Source organism: Esox lucius, chromosome 2 (assembly GCF_011004845.1).
Source record: "Esox lucius isolate fEsoLuc1 chromosome 2, fEsoLuc1.pri, whole genome shotgun sequence".
NCBI lineage: Eukaryota > Metazoa > Chordata > Actinopteri > Esociformes > Esocidae > Esox > Esox lucius.
The window spans coordinates 20,392,030-20,418,092 of NC_047570.1; the positions used below are offsets into that span (position 1 = coordinate 20,392,030).

Genomic DNA, 26,063 nt, shown 5'->3' on the forward strand with positions numbered 1-26,063 from the left:
TAGTTTGCCTTTCAATATGTTAATTTGTGCTAAAATAAAAAAAGAAGTTGAAAGCATTTAGAATCATTCACAGACAACTTCATATGGTCCTACAGCTAGATATATCATATATTGACATTGACATCCTTAGAAAAAAATTCTACAAAGAGGGGTTTTTAGTTTTTGTGTTATATAAAGAGTTCAACAACCAAGGGAATATAATGATACTTAAATTATCTTCAAGGAGATGTTGATCTTAAAGTATTTCAAGTAGCTTGTCTTTATCAGACTGATGCACTCTTCCTCTGTGCACGCATACACAAGTCTGTTAGTGGTGGCTTGCCTTGTTTTGTCATGCTCTGTGAAAACAAAGAGGTTGCGTGTCAGTGAGAAAAAAGAACTGAGACAGATAGGGCTGGTTTACCCAAATACTACCTAATACTGGACAGAAACTCACTCATATTGGGTCCTGTAAACCGCCCATCAGGTCAGGAAATTAAGTTAAAATTAATTTGTCAAGTTCTAGTAGAATACATTCAATACATGGTGAGAAAGAATTTTTTTTTGAGAAAACAGAATAAAATATTGGGGATTTATCAAGAATCCCCCCACCAACACCACCATTGTCAAATAATGCATTTTGTCTTCTTTCCCTTAATTTCCATAGATCTGTTGCAAGTTTGCAAAAAAGGAAGTGGCATAATTTTATCAGCTCACCTAATCTGGACACAGCTAAAACAGTTGTTTGGATAGAAATACAACAGAAAAAAATGAATTCACCATTGTTCGTTATGAATATCACGATTATCAACAATTATAACAACAATTACTGTTTACAAAGACCCTCAAGAATTTACCACTGTAAATCATTGTTTTTATTGTCAAAATACATTTGCAAATTCACTGCACACAGTAATATTGGTCTGAACTAGAAATTAAACCTACTTGAAATGTGACAATGCTATTTACTGATAAATGCTATGCTACTGTCAAGACAGTTAGAAATTGAAATGATTGGCTGGTTTGGGATGTGACACAACTGAGTCTTGATAAATCTCCTCCTGACAAATCACCAATGACCAGGAACAAGCACCAGACACTCTAAAATGCGCACACCCACAAAGATATACAGAAGTCAATATATCATGTTCCCTTTACATTTGTAGTCATTGAGTAGTAATTTATTTTATTTTATTAAGCTAAATTAGAGTCCCAGAGAATAGTGTGGCTTACAACTAGACAGTTGAGTAGAGGGAGACATTTTGGATTTCGTTTGGTGAGAGGAAATTTGGTAAACGTTGTGCAATGGTGCGGGAACAGTTTTGAAAGAGTGTGAGAAACAATTGCAAGCTCAGTGCCTGTGAGTACAGTAGGTAGGTTCGAGAAGAAGCCTCCATGTTGCATCCATACAGAATGGAGGGGTATCTCATCTCACCTGGTCCTGTAAGTACATAATGAGTCAAATATTTTATGTTTAGTTTCCACTATATAACAAGTATGTGTTTATTTGTTGAGTTTTTGTACTTGTTTATATGACACAGGACTTGCTTATACAGACAATGCCTCTTATTAATTGTAATCTCATTGCATTCAGGTCTGGATTTCATACAAATATACTTCAAAATCTATTAAAATTATGTTTTTAAGTTAGTGAAATACAATAATAAATTACAGTAACCTGATTACAATTCCATTTTTAAAATTGGTACACAATATTTGTTTATGCAGTGTAAGTAGTTTTATATTTCATAAGACAAATATTTCACAATAGTTTATACAACAAACATAACATCTTGTAAGGTTATGACAGATAACAAAACCATGCCACAGTTATACAGTCAGTTTAATTAAAAAAAGTTATTAAAAAACAATATAACTTTTTGTTTTAACAGCCATCAGAAGACATGTATGAATCTGAGATCTATAGACAACAGATTTCAGAATATTCATATCAGTATGTCATTGATGGAGAGAGCCAAGGAGGTAAGCTTTAAAACATTTTGGATCATTTACCAATAATCCTGATAACTAAGATAAAAATGTGTTTCCCTTACTATTATGAACATAACAAGAATTGTGAAGGCAAAATATTTGATTTTTATAGCATGATTCACACTGAGGTATATAGTACAGGCTAAAGTAGCAATAGGTTTTTACCAGGCCACAGGAAATCATACACAGTAAGCTATATTAAAGATACCAAGCACCAAGACACTGCAGCTGGAGCCAACCATGTTGCCTCTATGGACTACAGGAAACAGATGCATTTCAGTCTAAAGCTGTACCTACAGACGTCAAACAACTTTTACCCCTGGGGTTTATTGATATGGAAAGGTTCTGTTGTCCTTTCTCTTGTAATAACTTAATTCAAAAATACTGCCAAGAGTTGTATTTACCCTGTATTTACTAGGAGATATAGCCTAGTTGGTCCTACTACATTTAATATAGTAATGACCACAGAAATGTGTCAACTTGATCATGTGAAAACATTTTAATAATGGCAAGTCACCGTTAGAGTGTTAGGAGTAAAAAAATATCACTCAAACATGATTAAATTGGAAAAAGCTTGGAGTTTCTACATATTTTAACACATCTGAGACAATTGGACTAAAAAGTGCAGAAGGAAATTATCTACCAAAGCAAAATAGTATGAACAGCAAACTGCCTAATGCATTTTAATTTTGAACACTTTAAACGACTAACATACATAGTGAGTTTCCTGTATTTAGATTTGTTTATTAAGTAGGTTATCTCTTCGCTATCTAACAGTGCCATTTAGTGTACACTTGTGTCTAAACAGGATCCTTCAGACCTACTATAAATCTGTGGAACATTTCTCTCTGTTCAGATCACTGGGACTATCACAACACTCACCATGTTCATCAACTGGAGTTTGAAAATCTGCCAGAGAGCCATTTTACTGAGCTCCAGAGTGTTCAGCATCTACATGTACCTAGCATGGCTCGTTACAGTGATGTTGATACTCTCCCTCTGGACCCTGGCCTTGGAGGACACCATCATGTCATATCCCCACCGGTAAGACAAACCTCTGACCACTTTTTGTTATGTTAAGTGTTTTTTGTGTAGGACAAAGGATACATAGACAGTCTGATATTGTGGCCTTTTCTCGGGAGCCTGCAATTCAACAAAACTATAATGTGCCAACACACCAACTGATAATCAGAATTAGCCTCTTGAAAATAAAAACACTGATGATTAAAAGTATTCATAGTGAAAAATATAAAATGTTTATAGGAGTTTGACAGGCCTCACAGCCATTGCCTACTGCTATAACAGCAACCTGACATCACAAATCATGTATCCCCTAATCTTTGCTAATTCTTTACATCAAGTAACTTCAGAGTGTGATCTGATATGTACATGTGCAATAGTAACCCTGTGCAGTAGTTGCCTTGTTTTGCCATACAAAAAGTAAGCACTTCCTCAAAATATAAGGTCTGTTTGACCATAGAGTAGACTTGAAAGTCCTCCCCCTTTTTTAGTCACACATATTTAGTGAGAAACACTTGAATCATCAACTCAACTCACACAACACACTTAGCATTCCATATAAAAACGGATTCAGATTTAATGTGTGCAAAAACATGTGAACCCCTTCATTCAATAGCTTGTGGCACCTACATTAGCAAAAATAACTTCAATAACCAAATTATCTTCAATAACCACATCAGTCTATGACATCTGCTTTAAGGGATTTTTCCACTCCTCTTTACAGAATTTAGGCATTAGAGTAAAGTTTTAGGGGTGTCTGGCACGTATTGCCCACTTCAGGTCTTGTCATAGTATCTTGATTGGATTAGGATCAGGACAATTCAAAACACAAGTCTTTCTCCTGAGCCATTCTTTTTAGTACGTTTAATTTAATGCTTTGATAATTATCTTTTTGTTTACTGTGATGATGTCCTGAATCTATCTGTTCAATTATGTGCCACATACTTTCATTTATCATCTACAAAAATGAATGTGTCTTGAGCTTTGTGTGCCTTAGGGTTACTTTGTTATGACCACATTATTTGTGGACCTCAATTGATTTTCTGGCTCAATCTCATCTTTAAAAAGAGTTGCAATGTTTAGTTTTATGTAGTCAGCAAACTAGTTCGATTGTTTGTCTTGTTTCTACAGATGTCAGTCATTTAGAAACAACGCTAGCTGCTTGTTGAAGCTTACTATCTGGTTTGTCTATGAGGCTGATTAGAGAGGTTCTCTAACAAGCAGGTGCTTCGCTCGAAGAGGGAGAGGTGGAGGAAAAGTGGGAGGTGTAAAAAGTTTGAGGTGGATGAAAAGTGAGTAGTGGATAGAGAGAGACAGGTGTAGAAAGAAGGAGAACACAACAGAGAGAATAACCTAGATTCCCACATTTTTGTTGTGTTGAGTGTGAATTGTCTACACTTGAGAAATAATATATTATTCCAAAATACATTAATGGTGTGTAATATTAAAGGAGAATATGTGCTCTTTAATACCAAGTAAACTTGGAATTTTAATTTGGTCTGGTTTCAATTTCTTTTTAAATGAGTGAGAATGTTTTTTTATTTTTAGTTTGTTTTTTATTTCTCTGTAATCTTCAGCAGCATATGTATTGGGGTCTACATGGGTAGCCATGGCAATATGATTTCTTGCAACTTTTGATACACACCTTAATTTAGAAACTCCTTTCAGCCAGATACAGAGATGTGTGTACATCTAAATGTCACTATATGTCTTAGCTTTTCAAATATGAAATCAAAACAGAAATATACTTTTCCAGACTAAATTTATAGTGACTTTAGTAACCATTGCTCAACGATATTTGGCAACTTATATCGTTGAGCAATGAACAACTTCAATTTATAAGTATTTTCCTGCCAGATAAACGGACTACCTATATACACTGATCTAAAATAATTTGAAAACACAATCATCACAGTATAACACCAATTCAACTAACCTTCAGGGATATCAATCTGTCCAGTTAGGAAGCATAAGTGATTGTGAAACAATGTCACCTGTTTTGGTGCAAATGAAAGTGACAACAGGTGCACTGGAGAGGCAACAGCAAGACAACTCCCAAAAAAGGGAATGGTTTTGCATGTGGTGGCCACAGACAATCACTCTCTGCTTATCCTTTTTGACTGATGCCTCTCTAGATTTGTGTTTTGCTAGTGTCCTTGTCACTACTGTTAGGATACCTGCAGCTCATTCAGGTTATACAGGTTGTCCAGCTCCTCCAGGATGGGACATCCATACATGCTGTCGCAAGAACGTTCGTTGTGTCTCCCAGTACAGTCTCAAGAGCATGGAGGAAATACCAGGAGACAGGCCGTTACACGAGGAGAGCTAGACAAGGCTGTAGAAGGGCATCAACTTAGCAGCAGGACCGGTATCTGCTCCATTGTGCAAGAAGGAACAGGAGGAGCACTGCCAGAGCTCTACAAAATGACCTCCAGCAGGCTACTGGTGTTCATGTTTCTGACCAAACTAGGAATGCAAAGGTACACGGAACGTTATCGAACCGTTTGCTATGCCCCCTGCGGTTCAATACACACACGTGATTTCCAAAACAGGCTTATTGCGCTGCAGACTACACACACACTGTAGATTCAGATCCGCAGAACCAGACATGTAGCTTGTGAACAGGTAAGGCAGGCTACTGCTTGGGGCACCAGGTCGTTAGGGGGCTCCTGAGGGTTGACAAACTTTACTCCACAACAATATCTCAAAATGGGGTAATGGCAGGGACCACGACCTCTCCCTAAAACAACCAATGGACAATTTGCAATGACATCTCAGTAGGAAACCCCCCTAAAGGTGCCCCACAGGGTATCTGCAGTTTTCAGGAAGTTAACTTTAAGACTTTATTAGAGTCACTATGAATTCAATTTAAGACCAATTTCACAAACACACCCCATTCAAAAAATACATAAGGACACCACTTCGACAGAACTACCCACTGTTGTTAGAGCAGTAAGCCTACTACTAACAATAACATTACTGGCTGTATTTCGTGGGACTGTCATCGGTGAGTTCAAAGGAATCAACTATTACCAAGAATATTTTTGTACAAGCACATAGAGCACTGCACACTTTCGTGGGTAGTGCTAACATGAGCCCATGCCCCTGGTGGACAAAGATCAAAATAACACCCCAACAGCAAAATTGGGTTTAAGTTGGTTTAATTAGCTACAGTTGAAATAAAAAGAAACTGAAAGCAGAATTTCTCATGGTCAACAAGTGCATTATACAGTCGCTCATAGAGTGGATGGAGTGGCCATCACAGTCTCCTGACCTTATTTCATTGATCCACTCTGCAGATATCTCAAATGTGCGGTTCATGCAAGACAACCAAAGACTTTGCATGACCTGAAGGCATTTTGCCTTGACGAATGGGCAGCTATACCACCTGCAAGAATGTTGGGACTCATAGACAATGTTGCAATGTTTTGTTTTATGATTGTGCCATTCTGTTATGACTTACAGTTGAATATGAATCCAGTAAGAAATAAAAGACGTGTTTTGCCTGCTAACTCATGTTATCTTTACGAATGTAATATATATTACCAATTCTCCAAGGATATGCAAACGTTTGAGCAACTGTATATAAGATCAGTATAGGTCACTATTTCAGAGCCAGTACAATGGGAGTAGTTGTGTTATTCCGCCACTGTTTAAGTGACTGTTTTGACAAAAATTTTTAAATGATTTCTAACGTGGTTCCTGCTATTGATATTTAAAACGGTTGTATATGTGTGCTGCTTTTGTGAGCCACAGCCAAGGTAGGGGCTTGGACGGTTTGACTCTGTCATCACAGAATTGCTTCGCCTACATACAGTAGGTTTGCAAGAGAAAGGTCTCAAGTCATGCTCTGTAAACCCAGGCATCCGAGTTCTCTTTCTAAATGTTTTTCTGCAACTGAGGGCCTAGCTCCAATAGTCACGGTTCACCACTGCATCTTATAGATGGATTTATCTTCTGTCCACTTTTGATTCATGAACAGAATCATTAAATTAATCAGAGTCAGGAGAGAATCTTTCTTGATTTTTTACTTCTGTGCACCAGATTTACATTGCAACTGGGACATTTTGCCATTGACACAATCCACCTGTCCTGTCCTCTTGTCAAAATGATTGGCACTGCAAAACACTTTTTTTCAGTGGGAACTTGCAGTTGGAGCAGACCATTTATAAGGGTGGGGTGGAGGGGGCTCATGTTAAATAGAAGTAATTACACACCTACCATCATTTAAAGTGACTCAGCTGTTCTAGTAGGATTTTCCTGACATTTTGTTAGTTGCATCTCAGAGCAAAAGCCATGGTGCGCAGAGAGCTTCCAAAGCTTCAGAGGGATCTCATTGTTGAAAGATATCAGTCAGGAGAAGGGTACAAAATAATTTCCAAAGCATTAGATATACCATGGAACACAGTGAAGACAGTTATCATCAAGTGGAGGAAATATGGCACAACAGAGACATTAACAAGAACTGGACGTCCCTCCAAAAATGTATAAAAACTGGTCAGGGAGGCTTCCAAGAGGCCTACAGCAACATTTAAGGAACTTCAGGAATTGCTGGCAAGTACTGGCTGTGTGCTACATTTGACAACAATCTCCCATATTCTTCATATGAATGGGCTATGGGGTAGGGTGGCAAGACGGAAGCCTTTTCTTACAAAGAAAACATCCAAATCTGGCTGAAGTGTGCAAAACCAAACAAGTCGCACATGTTATTTTCTGATGAAACCAATGTTGAACTTTTTGGCGATAATTCCATAAGGTATTTTTGGCGCAAAATCAACACTGCACACGACCCAAAGAACATCATACCCACAGTGAAGCATGGTTGTGCCAGCGTCATGCTTTGGGGCTGTTTTTCTTCAGCTGGAACCAGGGTCTTAGTCAGGGTGGAGGGAATTATGAACAGTTCCAAATACCAGGACATTTTGGCACAAAACCTTCAGGGGTCCGTTAGAAAGCTGAAAATGAAGAGGAAGTTCACCTTTCAGCAAGACAACGACCCAATGCACACATCCAAATCCAAAAAAGTATGGCTTCACCAAAAGAAGATTTACGTTTTGGAATGGCCCAGCCAGAGCCCAGACCTGAATCTAATTGAACATCTGTGGGGTGATCTGAAGAGGGCTGTGCACAGGAGATGTCCTCACAATCTAACAGATTTGGAGTACTTTTGCAAAGAAGAGTGGGCAAATATTGCCACGCCAAGACGTGCCATGATAATAGACTCCTACCCAAAAAGACGGAGTGCTGTAATAAAATCAAAAGGTGCTTCAACAAAGTATTAGTTTAAGGGTGTGCACACTTATGCAACCAGGTTATTGTGAGAATGAACATCTGAAAGTGTTGTGGTCAGATGAGACCAAAATTGCGCTCTTTGGCATTAACTCAACTCGCTGTGTTTGGAGGAGGAGGAATGCTGCCTATGACCGCAAGAACACCATCCCCACCGTCATACATGGAGGTGGAAACATTATGCTTTAGGGGTGTTTTTTTTGCCTCATAGGGACAATGGACGATGGACGGGGTCAATCCCTCCTGAGATGTGTGCAAACCTGGTGGCCAACTACAAGAAACGTCTGACCTCTGTGATTGCCAACAAGAGTTTTGCCGCCAAGTACTATGTCATGTTTTGCAGAGTGGTCAAATACTTATTGTGATTCAAACTAGATCCTGCAAACGTTAGGAACAGGAGTGGTGGAGAGCGGTTTAGCCAATAGGCTACCGCCACACGTTTCTTGTAATTAAATCCACAACATTTAAATTACATTTTCTTGAGTAATGAAAAATTAATTTCTGTTGACCAATAAATTATCACTGCAGTGGAACACAGTATAATATATTTCTATTTCTTCCAAAACCCCAGGGAAGGCAGTGCCCTTCCTGTCTACCCAGACCGCACGTCACTGGCTATATCAAGGTACCAACTAAAACATATTTTATTTTATTTAAATCAAGCCCCAATAAATTTAGATGTAGAGTTCGAATCTAGTTATAGTTATTATTTATCATGCTTCTCCTCTTACACTATTTAAGATAGCAAGCAAGTTTATTTATATATCACAATTCATACATCGAATCAATTCAATGTGCTTTACAAAGAAAATGAAAGAAATATTAAAATACAATAACATAAAAACCAATACTCAAATGAAAACATCAACATCAATATAATAAAGAATAGAATAAGAAAATATAAAAATAATTAAAACGGGATTAAAACATAGGAAGCTATAAGGCTAAACAGTGTGGTTAAGTTTAAGTGCACAGTCTTAGGCACATGAAAATATAAGTGTTTTTAACCTGGATTTAAAAATGTATACGTTTGGGGCACGTCTAAGATCTTCTGGTAGTTTATTCCAGTTGTGTACAGCATAACTGCTAGACGCAGCTTCTCCATGTTTAGTTTGGACTCTGGGATCTACTAGCTGACCTGTGTTCATGGATAGAGGCACAGTTCAAACTTTTAGACTGGTTTTAATTGAGTTGCTTGCTTTCAACTTTTTATATCTTTTATACTTTAAAATATTTAACAATTAATCAACTTTTAAAATGTAACTGACTTGAATGGGATTTCTATAGAATCTGCCTATTTGACACTACTGTCAGTATTGTCTCTTCACTGTGAAATCAAAAATGCTACTTTCGACACAAAATTATCTACTTCCACCACTTCTCAACAAGTAGAAAATAATATAGCTATAAAAACCTACATCTAATTCTCTTCTATTCTACTGTTAACAAGAACAGAAAAAGCTTTTACCTTTCAAAAATTACAGCAGTTTCAAAAACTGCACCATAAACGTTTTCGGTTAACTTTTTATAAATTGCTGCCATTGTGAACATTTAGCAAACAAAATAAACAAAAGGTTAAAGCATTTAATATTTAATATATTTCCCAGCTATACAAATCAGAAAATCTGAAAGCAAGTGGAGTAACCGCATCATTGTCATGGTGCGGTGAGCAGCAGCGCCACATGTCATATTTTCACAAGTTCCCATATCTCACGAACACATCCCGGACTGTCACATGTTTCCAATCTTCCACACCAGGTCCAAATCTAGCTCGTTTGTATGTGTATATGTTTCCCCTCTGCTCCCCACATTGTGGATCATTGTTGCTGTTTGTAGGTTAATCGGTGAGTGTTGTTTAATGTACTGTTTGAATGTTTATTGTTAAGACGCATGTTGCGCACTTTTATTTCATTCAGTCATTAGTATTGTTTTCCGTTCGTGTTTAGTTTGTTTGTTGAGTATTAAAACCCACAAACGAGATTACTGCCTGCGCCTGGTTCCTAACCAACACTACACCACGACGAGTTGTTACAATCATCTTTTCCAAAATTCCTGACAGTTTCCCCACTTTTCCAGCATGTTACACAGAAAGTTATTGTTATGAAAGTGTTAGTCTACTTTTCAGCAATTCAAATCTGAAATAATTAAAAAAATATCACTTAAAGTCAAAATACTCAATCACCACCCAGACACAGCGAGATAAGATTTGAATTTGATTTAATACCATAACAAATTGATGTAGTTTGGAATGTCCTTTGACATATCCCATTTAATTACAATTTTATAAATCTGAGCAGAATTGTAAATGTACAGTATCTCACAAAAGTGAGTACACCCCTGACATTTTTGTAAATATTTAAGTATATCTTTTCATGTGACAACACTGAAGAAATGACAATTTGCTACAATGTAAAGTATTGAGTGTACAGCTTGTATAACAGTGTAAATTTGCTGTCCCCTCAAACTAAAACAATACACAGCCATTAATGTCTAAACCGCTGGTAACAAATGTGAGTACCCCCCTAAGTAAAATGTTTCAAATTGTGCCCAAAGTGTCAATATTTTGTGTGGCCAACATCCTTTTCCAGCACTGCCTCAACCTTCTTGGGCATGGAGTTCACCTGAGCTTCACGGGTTGCCACTGGAGTTCTTTTCCACTCCTCCATGACAACATCACAGAGCTGGTGGATGTTGTCATCACAGAGCTGGTGGATGTTAGAGACCTTGCGCTCCTTTTGAGGATGCCCCACAGAGGCTCAATAGGGTTTAAGTCTGGAGACATGCTTGGCCAGTCCATCACCTTTACCCTCAGCTTCTTTAGCAAGGCAGTGGTCATCTTGGAAGTGTGTTTGGGGTCGTTATCATGTTGGAATACTGCCTTGCGGCCCAGTCTCTGAAGGGAGGGGATCATGCTCTGCTTCAGTATGTCACAGTACATGTTGGCATTCAAGGTACCCTCAATGAACTGTAGCTCCCCAGTGCCAGCATCACTCATGCAGCCCCAGACCATGACAGTCCCACCACCATGCTTGACACACTTGTCTTTGTACTCCTCACCTGGGCAGCAATGCTGGCAGCACTCCTACGTCTATTTCCCAAAGGCAACCTCTGGATATGACGCTGAGCACGTGCACTCAACTTCTTTGGTCGATCATGGCAAGGCCTGTTCTGAGTGGAACCTGTCCTGTTAAACTGCTGTATGTTCTTGGCCACCGTGCTGCAGCTCAATTTCAGGGTCTTGGCAATCTTTTTATAGCCTATGCCATCTTTATGTAGAGCAACACATTTTATTCAGATCCTCAGAGATTTCTTTGCCCTGAGGTGCCATGTTGAACTTCCAGTGACCAGTATGAGGGAGTGTGACAGCGATGACACCAAATTTAACACACCTGCTCCCCATTCACACCTGAGACCTTCTAACACTAATGAGTCACATGACACCAGAAGGGAATTTGCACATTTTCACATAGGGGTGTACTCACTTTTGTTGCCAGCGCTTTAGACACTAATGGCTGTGTTTTGAGTTATTTTGAAGGGACAGCAGATTTACACTGTCATACAAGCTGTACACTCACTACTTTCAATTGTAGCAAAGTGTCATTTCTTCGGTGTTGTCACATAGATACACTCAAATATTTACAAAAATGTGAGGGGTGTACTCACTTTTGAGAGATACTGCATATTTATATTCTGTGATAGTTGTCAAATATACATTTGTGCTCAAAGGTTTGCATACCCTTGGAGAATTGGTAATAAACAGCTCTGAAAAACATTACGGGACCACTGCACCTTTTTCTTTCCTTTACAAAAAAGTTAAAAAGGGAAGTTTTGAGTGAGGATCAGAAGCGTTCAATTTACAGTGGTCTCTTAATTTTAACCCTTCTGTTCCTCACTCAAAACCTTCCTTTTTGACTTTTCTGGAGCTGTATGTACCATTTCTAAAGAAAACATGAGTGAGCAGGCCAAACACTTTTTTTCTTATGGGATTCACATTCAACTGTAGGTCATAACAGAATGGCACAATCATAAAACAAAACATGGCAACAAAGAAAAATAATTAACTAACCCCTGCTCAAAAGTCTGCATACCCTTAGTATTAATACTTTGTATTGCCCCCTTTAGCATCAATGAAAGCGTGCAGTCTTTTGTAATAGTTGTCTATGAGGCCCCACATTTTTGCAGGTTGTATAGCTGCCCATTCGTCTTGGCAAAATGCCTCCAGGTCAGAGGTGTCAAAACGATTCCATGGAAGGCAGAGTGTCTGCAGGTTTTAGTTTTTTCCTATAAATTAGTTCCCTGTTCAGACATAAACAACCAGGTGAGGGTAGAAACTTTCCAATTAGTGACCTAATTAATCAATTATGTAAAACTTGAGACTGAAAAACCTGCACACACTCGGCCCTCCATGAAACCGTTTTGACACCTCTGCTCCAGGTCGTGTAAAGTCTTTGGTTGTCTTTTTCTGCTGTAACCACTGGAGGGTCAACTAGGCCTTGTGTTTAGGGTCATTGTCGTGCTGGAAAGTCCAAGTGTCCCATGCACAGCTTTTGTGAGAATGCAAATTGTCAGACAGTATTTTCTGATAACATGCTGCATTCATCTTGCCATCAATTATCACAAGATTCCCCTTGCCTTTAAAGCTCACACACCCTCAAAACCTCAGTGACCCACCACCATGCTTCACAGTGGAGATGGTATTCTGTTCACTATAGGCCTTGTTGACCCGTCTCCAAACATAGTGCTTATGGTTATGACCATAAAGCTCTATTTTGGTAACGTCACTCCATATTACAGTGTGCCAGAAGCTGTGAGGTATGTCAAGGTGTTGTCAGGTATATTGTAACCAGGCTTTTTTTGGCATTGGCACAGTGAAGGGGGTTCTTTCTGACAACTCGACCATGAAGTTCATTTTTGTTCATGTACCAGTGCTAGCCTGTATTTCTCCTTAGGTTATCTGTGGGTTTTTCTTAGTATCCCAAACTAAGAAAAACCCACAGGCAGTTTTGACTGAAATCTTTCTTGGTCTACCTGACCTTGGCTTGGTATCAAGAGATCCCTGAATTTTCCACTTCTTAATAAGTGATTGAACAGTACTGACTGGCATTTGCAAGATTTTGGATATCTTTTTTTATCCTTATTTATAAAGTTCCATTACCTTGTTATGCAGGTTTTGACAGTTCTTTTCTGCTCCCCATGGCTCAGTATCTAGCCTGCTCAGTACATCCACGTGAGAGATAACAAGGTAATTGACTACTTATACATGGACAGTAATTTCTATTTAAAAAGCCACAGAGACGTGGACTATAAACCAATAGGTTCCGCGTTCAAGCCTCATCACAGTCAAAACAAATTATGCATTAGGATTTGTTCAGGATAGACAAAAACGTCACTGGCTACAACCTTCACTAGCTATTTTATAGTATGCCTAAAATAAAACTGTTTACAGTTATATTATGACTATTTCTGGTGCATTTTCGAAGTAGGCTACGCATCCATGCATGCATTATGAATCAGGATAGACAAAACGTTGCTGGCTGCAACCTTCCGTAGCTACGTTCTAATGAGCCTAAAATAAAACTGTTTATGGTTATATTGGGACTATTTTTGGTGGATTTCCAAAGTACGCATCCGTGCATGCTTTTTGGGGTAATATAGGCTAGATCACCCCCTCGAACAATAAAAGTGTAGGGGTTTCCACGATTCTGTCATCTTTTAACTTATTGTCACCTATATTGATATTTATTGCATCAATGTCATTCTTGAATGAAAGAATAACTAACGGTGTTGTGCCATGAAATGAAATAGCATTGGCAGTGTAAAGATAAAGCCTATTACTGGCTAATAAGCTGTTAAAATGGCCAGGTGGCATGCCATACAGGTCATATAAGCTATTTGTGGTAGAGGTAAACTTAATAAGAAACATTAGTCAGTTTAACACAATGCTTAATGGTGTCTAGTGAAATATTCAGATGTTGCGTAATGTTAATGTGTGACAAAATGTTGTAATGTCGAGATGCTATACCGATACTTGCACACTTACAGGTCTGTGGTGTAGTGATCTAAGACACAGCCTCTCATGTGGGAGACCTGGGTTTGAATCCTGCAAGGGCAATGGAATTTCTCATTTTTAATTGCGGGCCGGCTGAACTAGGCTTGCCTGGTTCCATTTCTAGTTTATTTTTCTTTCCCTTTTGCCTAATTTTACGCACACACTGCCCTGTCACACTGGTTTTTATATTTATTTAGAAAGCTAATCCTCTTACACCGTTTAATACAGAATCTTTGTTCAAAGCTTGAAATGTCACAGCCTGTTTTGCTCATATTTACCAAGGGAGCCAATATTAGTGGAGGGCACTGTATATACACATAAGCTCTAGATAAACTAGTTTGTTATAGAATTAATTAGTAGATAACGCTACAGTCCCCCCCCCCCCCCCATGGTAAACTACAAATACAAACAATGCTTTTATGGTCTTTTAGATAATGTTTTGCCAAAAATAAAAAGGGAAAATGTGTCAAGTATTGCTTTACTATCAAGATAAAAGAAACGTAAGAACCTGTGTGAAAATTGCTTATGATTGTTTGTCATGTTCCAGGTCCCGTATTACCCTCGAGCTATGGGATACCTGCACCCCTCTCCTCAGACGATGAGGAGCTCTGACGAGGAAGAGCCAGGAGGCCGCAGTCCACCGCTAGAGGTGTCTGATGAAGAGTGTCTGAGGGACCATATCACCCATGTGACTGGAATAGAGATTGGTAAGTTTAATGAACACTTTCTGGATCGGCTGCTCAAATTTTATTTTGCTTTTCATATTTCTACTTTCTAGGCCTCATCCATGTACAGTTACTCATGGGTAGGGAACATCATCAACAAATGCAAACTTGTTTTACCATTTTGAAATTTTGTGGACATCAATATAGGCAACAAGAAAAAAATCCGTCTGTACCAGTTCCTGCTGGATCTTCTGAGGAACGGGGACATGAAGGATAGTATCTGGTGGGTGGACAGGGACAAGGGTACCTTCCAGTTCTCCTCAAAACACAAGGAAGAACTTGCACATCGGTGGGGCGTGCAGAAGGGCAACCGCAAGAAAATGACCTATCAAAAGATGGCACGGGCTCTGCGCAACTATGGAAAAACAGGCGAGGTCAAAAAGGTCAAGAAAAAGCTGACTTATCAGTTCAGTGGTGAAGTGCTGGGGGGGAGGTCTCATATAGACAAGAGGCCCTATTCCCATTTGTAGAAGCATAAACATAAGAGGGGAATGTTTTGAAGAGGGGTAAGGTGAGTCAACTGTACAATATCAATGTTATAACAATTTTGTTTTTTAAAAATCATTAACATTTTTTTTTTTTTGCTTTAATTATTTTGTAAATAGCATTATGTATACACAAACATTTCATGTCTCATAAAATCAGACAGTCATAGCTTATATATCTTGGGACTTTTTTCATTCTTTAACATAGATAATCAGGATTTCATCATAATGATACAGAATTTATTGTTTCACTATCACTAGAGTAACAATTCTAGTGATAGTAACACTAGAGAACTACTGTCACTAGAGAATGTCTGCTCTACTACTAGAGCAGCAGTTCTCAATTGGTTTTCCTTTGAGACCCAAATTTGACGATGATAATTCAGTAGCAACTTCATTAGGTATGTTATGGATTGCATTGCCATTTACATTTTAGAAAGTTTTTTTGATTGTTGTGGCCTTATTGGACAGGTCTCTTTTGCAAAACACTGTGTCTTAATGGGCATTTGTCTGGTTAAATAAAGGTAAAATAAACAAGTTACATAAGTAGGCTATATTGCGTTTTGAAAGACAAAGACTTGGCAGACTTTTTTAGCAATATTAAAAAACAACAGTATTCAACCAAATTAGTTTGATATGACAATCTGTCACTTAACCACCATAGGAGGAATTATCTACCAATCATAGTGCTCATTCCGCTAACAGTAGCAGGAGTAAGAGTTTTAGCAATCCATGCTGTTTGTCATTTTGTAGAGCTCCAAATCGCCAAATTGTTTGGATATTCGTTCATCTTGCCAACTAAACCTCATAGGAATACAAACTGCTTAGTACTATTTTAGAAATATATTTGTTTATCCTTTAAATATGCATTAAAATTGAATGAAAGTATTAATATTTACCAAATATTAGTTAGCTGTACTCAAAAACATAAAGCGATATGAAATACTATTGTTGTTGCCAACTTTATGATATGAGTTTTATTGACCTTTGTAGATGTAGTCACTACTCAATTAATTTTATGAGTTAGGTGTTTTTACAATGCATCAATCAAAAGGGTAAACAGCATTAACACACAATAATAGCTTTGAAAACCTAACCTACCTAACCTGACTGGCAGACATGCTATATCCCTATGTGTAATGGCAGCTACAATCCCCGCAGCCAACGCGAGGCAGGGGTGCCCCCATACCCCTAGGGCCTTGCCCTGTCTATATTTAAAAAAAAGCACTGAGAGTCCATGAGTTTCGACTGCCAGGTAAAAGAAGCCAATGAAATAGGCTAAATAACAGATCTCCCTCATCCTTCCAGCCGAAAAGGGGGCTAAAGAGATACAAAATCCCTGCATCTGGCAACAATGGCCTTTGCGTATCTTAGGTGCATTAAGCCATTACGGCACTTTCAAAATTGCTAATCATTACATTTTGATAGATGACGGTAGACATAAGAAAAAGAAATATTCAAGCGGTGCTCAAAAGCGTAGCAATTGTGTTGTCTGAACAAGCTCGCCTAAAACATCCAAAGATTATGTCCTTATTTAGACAAGCTAGAGAGGAAGCTATGGTCAGCACCTCCAAAGATGAAACACTGCCTCCGCCGGTAGATAGCAGCAGCATGTCTTCACCAGCAACCAGCCACCAACAATACGGTTGTGCAACATGCATTTTTCATTGGCCAATTACATTTAGGATATGTCACACTTCCATATTGTGCACAAAGCTGCGCTTTAATAAATAGGCATAATTGTAGGCAATATCAACATTGGTGATATGGGTAACACTTTCCGATAAGGGTACATGAACTACCATTAACGAATGCATGTAGTTAATATGAATGAATGATAATCAAAGACATAAACAAACGGTTAGTAATGATAACCCCTACATTATGAATTACAAATGCATTAACTAACAGAGTGTAGTGTCATTTGTTCATGTTTAAACAGAACATAAATCATGTCATCAGTTAGTGATTGTTAATGTAGGATAAATCATCACTTTAATGAAGGGGACAAAATAATTACCTAATAGTGAGGTATCATTTATTAATGCTTTATTCCAGCTCAGTGGTTGCTCAGTGGGCCAAGAGTATGAACTCATGAGTTTGTGTTAGAATACTAGTGATAAACTAAAAGTGTAGGCTATAAAGGCAATTTGTAAAACAACCACTCTGGACACATTGACATGATCAAGGAAGAGATGAGTAATGTATTTTTGGTAGTAGTGTAAACAGGCAAGTCTGGTGCATACTAAGCAGTCAATCAAATTACATTTTGTCAAGCCCTTTTTACATCAGAAATTTCACAAAGTTCTTATACAACTTTAATTTTATAAGTTATATGTAAAATACATTTATGTTCAACTAATGTAGTTTTTACTAAAATTTAGTAAAATTATTAGCCAATTGCAAATTGCCTTCATGTTAACATGAATAGAACATGGCTGAGCAAGCTAGCAAAGTGCTAACCGAAACTAACAAACACTTGAGCCAGCATACAGCTAACTGGAGCCAGCTAATAACAAATCAAAGCCAGCTAACAACAGGAATTAGCTAATTGCAAAGCCTTACAGTGCAACAATTGCAAAGATCCTAAACAATACAGTTACAAATTTAAATTATATTAATCCTAGGGATATTGTCAGGAGTGTTGTTTTCGTATTCGTTTTTTTACAAAGGAAGGCAACACCGTCATTTCATTTTACATTCAATGTGGGTTTTCTGTCTAGTTCATAGTAATAAAATTACTATGCTTTTCCAACCCTCTACATACACTTTAACAGGGAATTGAAATTTCCAGTGTACTTTTGTACTTTACTGACATGGAAAACAGGATAAATTATGTGAAAGAAAACATGGCTTTTCCTTCAAGAGTTACAAGAACGCGCCTGGTGTTTGGATCGTATTCAGTCCCAACGCAATGTGACCATGTCTGTCTACCACCTACTGGCAAACTATAGAAAGTGTTTTTTAAATATATGTGATGTATTCCCCTTTCAAACAATACATAGCCTTAAATGCGACCATACATTTTGTGCGCATCACATTATTTGAAAACACAAATAGCCAGCCTACCTTATTAATAAAGGTTACAGCACTGTAATCATGTATTTTTTGTATTTTCTACTTTTTTTTATTTCTCTCTTACATTACTGAAAGGATTATTAAAGGTGGACAGCCATCATTCTATTGAAGTAGGAGGCAGTGGTATAAGCTAATAGATGGAGATACATTAAGAGGGATTTGGGGGAGGGGCCTCTCAGACCTTGCAGGGAGGCCTCTGCTAAGTCCCAGCTGCCACTGGCTACAAGGTTGTGCACTAAATCACAATCATTCGAAAAGTTGTGGATTTTTTCTTAGGGTTCAGCTGTTTTCACTCAAAGATGGCAAGTTTAACTTATGGCAAGTCTAACTGTGGTCACTCAAAGATGGCAAGTTTAACTTATGGCAAGTCTAACTGTGGTCACTCAAGGATGGCAAAATCTACCTGACGCAGATGAACAAATACATTTTGACATTATTGAAATACTGTGTTGTGAATAATCTCGTGTCAAATAAGCTTTTCACGCCCCTTAAATCAGTGACATCCCAAAAATTGATCATTGTTGCTCAAAAATCTTTAACTATTTTTAAAATGTTGCGCTTATAAAAGAAAATCTACAGTGTTTTACATTATTTACAGTTATTGTTTTAGATTTTGGTGATATGAGATTGTTTGGAGATGGGTCATGCTGAAACCCATGTATATCAGACATATTTACAGGCTCAAAGTCAAGTGATCAAGACAAAACACATGCTTGTTCAGTATTTGTTGCCAGACCATTGTCTTGGAAGGCGTATAAACTCGCTGACAATGTTGTTTACCTGGTAACTAACTCTCCGTCAAACAAGTGCTGTTGATGGTGATAATAGAATTGTTTCACTGCCTGTGTGAGATGTGTTTAGTTGCTTTCCAACTACGAGTTGAAGACCAGCCTTCATGTCACTGTTCATTTCATTCCAATACACACTGAGCAAGACTAAAGTAGCCACATAGAGTATTTATTGTGTAATCAGGTGAAAACCAATTAAGGTTTACCTGTTTACACAATTTAAAAAAAAATATCTCTGATACTAATCTGGAAGTTTCATTCAACTAGGTGAAACTATTGTATGGTAGAAAAACTCATACTAAAATATGCATTTTGGGATCTTTGGTTGTAAAAATGACACTGTTTAGAAAAAACTGCTCTCTGAAAATGTACAATTGTAATGTGCCCATATGTAACCAACATTATCAAAACCATTTGCTTTGAAACTTATTCCAGGCTGCATATTTGATTATTTGTGGAATGTATACAATATGTAAAAATGTGCTAAAGAAATTGTGAGAACAATATTTAAATAATCTTTTGATTGAATTGTTTAAATTTTTTATTTTAAACATTTCTTAACAGGCTGTTTTCTGATTATTTGATCATTTCAATAAATTTGTTATAATCATCCATATACCAAATGATCCAGTCATAATGTGCACACTTCTTCAGCATGCAAGTGGCCATCAGAGAATTCCGCTGATGAAGTAGATGGAGGTGTGGGCTGGCTACTGAGTTAGATTGTGGGCTGGTGTAGTTCCATATGGTCAGTGGTTGTAAGGCTGGTTGGACGCATTGCCAAATTATCTTAAATTATGTGGGAGAGGGCTTAAAACTTGTGAAATCTGTGGCATTGTATTCTGTGACAAAATGTTGACATTTTAGAGTGGACTTTTATTGTTCAGTGCACTAGGATCACCCATGTAATGATCATGCTGTTTAATCAGCTTATTTTGTGTGCAGTGAGGGGCAGATTACCACAGTGTAAAGATCAAAATGACAGGTATTGAAGGAGGCATTGTTGACAAAGGGAAGGGTATTGTGATAATCTAATTCATTAAGATGAGTGTTAGCTGCAAACCTGTAAACAACATCAGGATGGTCATTTTTACAAGAGCATGCTTTGCAGCATGGGTGAAGGAGGATTTATTGTATAATAGGAAAACGATTCTAGATTTGATTTCAGACTGGAGATGACTAATGTTGGTAGGGGAAGAAAGTGAGCTGTCTAACCAAATACAGAGGTATTTATAGGCATTCACATACTCTGAAACATCTAAGGTGAGAATGTTATTTTTTTGTGCGGTTGATTAGTAGTTTTAGAGCAAGTCATGTGTATATTAGTAAAGCTTTGTTGAAGGGTGTTCAACGTGGGACCATGTGCACAAAATAGTGTTGACACCATGGAGGAGGATAACAGTCACCAGTTTCAACCCTTAGATAAACAAAGGTCATTAAATCTGTTGATAAGGTTGAGCCGATAGACAGAGTCAAAAACGTTATTTTTTATTGTCCATAGCAGATATGTGTGGTGGCCTGCAAAAACCAAATGGATGTTGTACCCACTCATTTTATGATACATTTTTACATCATGTCCTTCAGACTGACATTTTTTTTTCATCAAATTTATATACAGAGCATGGGAAGTGTGCAAACCTATTTTCTTATATTACTTAATTACAAATGGTACACATTTCATTCTGTTTGATATTAATTCTAAATCACTGATACTTAATTATTCTGGTGACATTGGTTTATGTTGGGAAATATCTCAAAGACAAATACAACAGAAATATGTTGCTTAAATAGGGACCCACACCCAATAATTGGCAAAGCCACATTTGACTGCAGTAACAGAACTTCGTAGGTAAGTATATACCAGCTTTGTTCACACTGTTGGAGTGATTTTTGCCCTTTCTACTTGACATTTACTTACCGTTTTACGTCAACTGTATAAACTTTGTCACCCAAACACTTGGATATTATTTTGTACCCTTTTCCTAATCTTTTGTGATACTTCATGTCTGAAGACCGGTTGAATCAAACCTTGCAACACTTCCCCCTTTAATCCGGTTTGTTTGGGGAGGTGAGAACACACCGAATGACTTCACTGTGGTTTGTTGAACTAGGTGGTTTCGGGTGGCTTCCAACCTAGGATGTGTAATTTTGAGAACGAATGTACAGGAAATTATCCCAAATGTTGTGTATTATGGTTTGAACTCGCAATGTATTCTGTGACTAGCATGGCAATAAACTACATTGTGCCAGCTGGTGTTACAATTGAAGTATCTGTAATTATATAAAAATCTTCATTATGTTTACCTGATGTTAAAATACATAGATATATAGTTTCTTGTTTTCTACAATGATGTACAATGATGGACAATGATGATGCTCACCATACCCCCCTCCTCTTTCCTGTTTTGTTTATTAACAAAAGAGCGATGTCGTCATGTAAATCATTTACAAAGTTTCAACATTCCACTAATATATTAAAATGTAAATATTTTAAGGTCCCAACTCATGTCATATGACTTTTGTATTTGTGCAGTAATAAATAAGTGTGCAATTAATTGAGCTATGACCTGTATTTTTAACAGGAGAGCTGTATCTGTGCAAATCTACTAGCTAGCATACAGTATCTAGTTATATTTACAGTAGAGTGTTTACTGTGTGTAGCACCAGGAGCCTGGTGAGGGGTCCTCCTATGCTATAAATAAATGGGTACTTCCACTATTAAATGAAACCAGAAGTTAGGATGCAGTTCAGACGCTGTTAAAATGAGTTTTATTGAATTTTGTTCACTGTAATTAAAAACCCTAATTGTTAAAATGACTCCACTGGAACTCTTAAAACAGGGGGAAACCAAGATATAGAGGGCGCCCGGACATTATAACATAAACACTACAGGAAGAGGGGGGTGCGGGTAAGGTTACCCCACAATCTACAAAAACACCCAAACCTTACCTTTAGCGTGCACACACACCAAGTGGTCCTAACGATACACACCACCACCAATGCAAAACCAAAAAGGGCCACACAGGAAACCTCTGTGCACGTGCTCTGCCAACTGCCGGTACATAGAAATCCTACAAGATAGATGTACCATTTATATGGGAGTCAGTAGATTAAAACTGTTATACCCAACATGCTGCAAGTGGTAAGCAAAAGCTAACACAAAAATATCAATAAATACTTAATCACGCAAATAAGCAGTAGCCACAATAAATACTAAACTGCTCAAATAAGCAGTAGCCACATAAGTGAATAACAATAAGAATACAAATAAATCGAAGTAAATAGTAATCAGCGCTGAATCTTTAATTAAAATTATCACAAAGTTTGGAAGTTACAAGAATTCTTTAACAACCATGTTATTCATTGTTTCCAATGTACCGTTGTTAGCACCAGCCCAAACATATGCAGGTCATGCCACATCTGTTATAGGTGCACCTAGTGATGGGATGCGCGAAGCCGACGCTTTGAGTCTTGCATCGAAATTTCAAACCATTCTGCTCAAAACGATAGGGCCGAGTCTTGCATCCAAGCAACAATATCACGTTTTAAAAAACATGGCACTTTCCCACCATGCTTTAAAACATGAAACTAAAGAGTCTACAGCCTTATTATCAAGAACTAATGAAAATTACAAGCTGGTGAATGTCAAAACATTCCTGATACACATCATTCATTATTAATAACAAAAGTGTATCCATAATACTGTAGACTATTGTTAGAATTTTCATAGAAATTTGGTAGGAACGTCAGCTTGCTGATAGCTCAACATGTAGAGCTGTGGATGTAAATGTAGTTGTTTTAAAAAGCCCAGTTTGAGTCCCAGTGATTACTTTTTCATATATCGTTTTGCTGATAACATTGTCATGTTTGTAGGTTAAGCTTGTACTTAACTCGATGTTACCCTACATAAGCACCGCCCCTCCGCCCACAAAATGGCGGCACATTTTAAATACTTGGATGTGGGACAACAACATGATGTCAGGTAATCCAGAATCAAAAGTGAGTGATTCAGACTCAAGTCAGATGATAGGAATTTCAGAGATGCCTCTTTAGACAGCAATGATATAGATTTTTCCTACTTTGGTGATACTAATTATATTTGCCTTAGTCAACAGTTGATTACATTCAGTCAGAGTGCAGATTTAACTGTTTATACCCTTTATATGCTTGCTGTTTGTTTTTTATAATGCAAGTTAAATCAAGAAAGAGCAAGAGACCTTACTGGCTTCAAGCTTTAAATTTAACTCAACAACCTCCCTCATTCAGTCCTTTTGCACGTCATGCAGCTGAGGTGTTGGAAGAAGTGATGGTCAAAATATGGTCTGCAGGAAGTCAAGAGAGGTCTGAGGTTGTGTGAGTAGGTGGGCAATGGGGTGTGTTTTTTATCTCATTGTCAGAGAGGGTGATTGGGTCTACACATTGTGACAAAAGAGGTTCTGTTGGGATCCTCAGTATTAAAGACAGGGTGAACCAAATAGAAGTTCATTTGTTTTTGTTTGTTACTCGTGAGAAGAAACGTTCAGAGGATGGCAGAGCCAGTAAAAAAAATTGGTAAGTTACCTTGGTGGGGTTCCATATATTTTAACTAAAACATCTTTGTCTCTCCAGCTGCTATTTTAAGATTTTGCTGAATTTAGACTACTGACGTGAAGCTCTACTCTTTTTACTGATAGAGATCTTTTCTAATTATGTTCATTTGTGTCATTAACACCCAGAGAAGATACTCTACCAACAAACAATCAATTGCTTATTGTTCAAACAAACAATTAGGTTGAACAAATCACTCAATTGGTTTTTAATTTCAGCATAGACTCTATGTGTATCTATAAACCTATGTCTATCATACATAGATGGGTCTACCTTTCTCTGCATACGTGAGACATTGTTGATGGTCAATACACTGAGTTGGAGGACAGCATATATATACCAGTAATGCTGTAGAATAAGAATTGACTAAACATGTTGAAATTAACAGTTAAACTGAACAGAAAACTCTCAATAGTTCATGAGTCTTTTTAACTTGCAAGTGCAAGTGATCATGTTGTAGATATTTGCTGCCAGCCATTTCAATTAAAAATATACAGTTTTTAGTCATATTTATACAGTTGTGCTCATAAGTTTTCATACCCTGGCAGAAATTGTGAAATGTTGACATTTTGTTTTGAAAATATTTATTTAAGGATAGTGATCATATGAAGCCATGTATTATCACATAGTTGTTTGGCTCCTTTTTAAGTCATAATGATAATGGAAATCACCCAAATGGCCCTGATCAAAAGTTTACATACCCTTGACTTTTTGGCCTTGTTACAGACACACAAGGTGACACACACAGGTGAAAATGGCAATTAAAGGTGAATTTTCCACACTTGTGGCTTTTTAAATTGCAATTAGTGTCTGTGTATAAATAGTCAATGAGTTTGTTAGCTCTCACATGGGTGCACTGAGCAGGCTATATACTGAGCCATGGGGAGCAGAAAATAACTGTCAAAAGATCTGCGTAACAAAGTAATGGAACTTTATAAAGATGGACAAGGATATAAAAAGATATCCAAAGCCTTCTGGATGACCAGTAGTTACAGCAGAAAAAGGTGAAGATTCTGGAGTGACCACAATCTCCTGATCTCAACCGTGCAGTTCATGCAAGCCTTTGCAAGACCTGGAGGCATTTTGTCAAGGTCGAATGGGCAGCTATACCACCTGTAAGAATTCAGGGCCTCATAGACAACTTTTACAAAAGGCTGCATGCTGTCATTGATGCTATAGGAGCATTGCACAGTATTAAGAACTAAGGGTATGCAGACTTTTGAACAGGGGTCAGTTCATTATTTTTTGTTGCCATGATTTGTTTTATGATTGGGCCATTCTGTTATGACCTACAGTTGAATATGTATCCCATAAGAAATAAAAGACGTTGCTCATTCAAGTTTTATTACCAATTCTCCAAGGGTATGCAAACTTTTGACCACAACTGTAGTTTAGATCAGGGTTGCCCAACCCAGGAACCCCTTTCATGACCTGTTGGTTTTCTCTTCAACCCCATTTGTGACTAAACTGATTTATCTTTCCATCCGTCTAATTACAAGAATCAGGTGTGTTAAATTAGATTTGGAGAGAACTCAAAACTCAAAAGAAGACAACTTTTGACTTGATGACTGCTTTGCACACTCATGGAATTCTCTAAACCACCTTCATAGTGTAATCATCTCGAATGGTTTTCCAACAGTCTTGAAGGAGTTCCCGCATATGCTCAGCACTTGTTGTCTGCTTTTGCTAGTCTGCGGTCCAACTCACCCCAAACCATCTCAATTGGGTTGAGTGATTATGGAGGCCAGGTCATCTGATGCAGCACCATCAAATAGCCCTTACACAGCCTGTCATTGCCTGTTGAGTATCAAATTATAGTCCCACTAAGCACAAACCAGATGTTATATTGCTACAGAATGCTGTGGTAGCCATGCTTGTTGAGTGTGCCTTGAATTCTGACTAAATCACAGCAAAGTCAACAGCAAAGCACCCCTGCACAATCACACAATCTCCTCTATGCTTCACGGTCGGAACCTAACATGAGGAGATCATCTGTTCACACACAGTGTCTCACAAAGACCTGGCAGTTGGAACAAAAATGTCAGATTTCAACTCATCAGACCAAAGGACA

The 26,063-nt window shown here is 37.8% G+C and overlaps 2 protein-coding genes across 4 annotated transcripts in view; both read left to right on the forward strand.

Moving 5' to 3' along the window:
• Positions 1 to 913: 913 nt before the first annotated feature.
• On the forward strand, positions 914 to 21,960 carry spi1b (Spi-1 proto-oncogene b). 2 transcript variants are annotated; one of them, XM_010890487.4, is made up of 6 exons: positions 914 to 1,422; positions 1,872 to 1,962; positions 2,828 to 3,015; positions 8,852 to 8,905; positions 14,877 to 15,036; positions 15,202 to 21,960. In XM_010890487.4, the coding sequence occupies exons 1-6, from the start codon at positions 1,375 to 1,377 to the stop codon at positions 15,522 to 15,524; spliced, it is 864 nt and encodes a 287-aa protein (XP_010888789.1). In that variant the 5' UTR covers positions 914 to 1,374; the 3' UTR covers positions 15,525 to 21,960. The 2 variants fall into 2 exon arrangements, with proteins under 2 accessions (XP_010888789.1, XP_010888790.1); XM_010890488.4 differs by lacking the exon at positions 8,852 to 8,905 and having other exon boundaries at positions 1,040 to 1,422.
• A 1,831-nt stretch (positions 21,961 to 23,791) lies between these two features.
• The window catches only part of mybpc3 (myosin binding protein C3), a 94,498-nt gene continuing 92,226 nt past the window's right edge, over positions 23,792 to 26,063 (forward strand). For both annotated transcript variants that reach the window (XM_010890489.5, XM_020054923.3), the window contains exon 1: positions 23,792 to 23,956. In XM_010890489.5, coding sequence (XP_010888791.1) covers positions 23,932 to 23,956 — 25 coding nt within the window. In that variant the 5' untranslated portion in view covers positions 23,792 to 23,931. The remainder of the gene's footprint in view (positions 23,957 to 26,063) is intronic.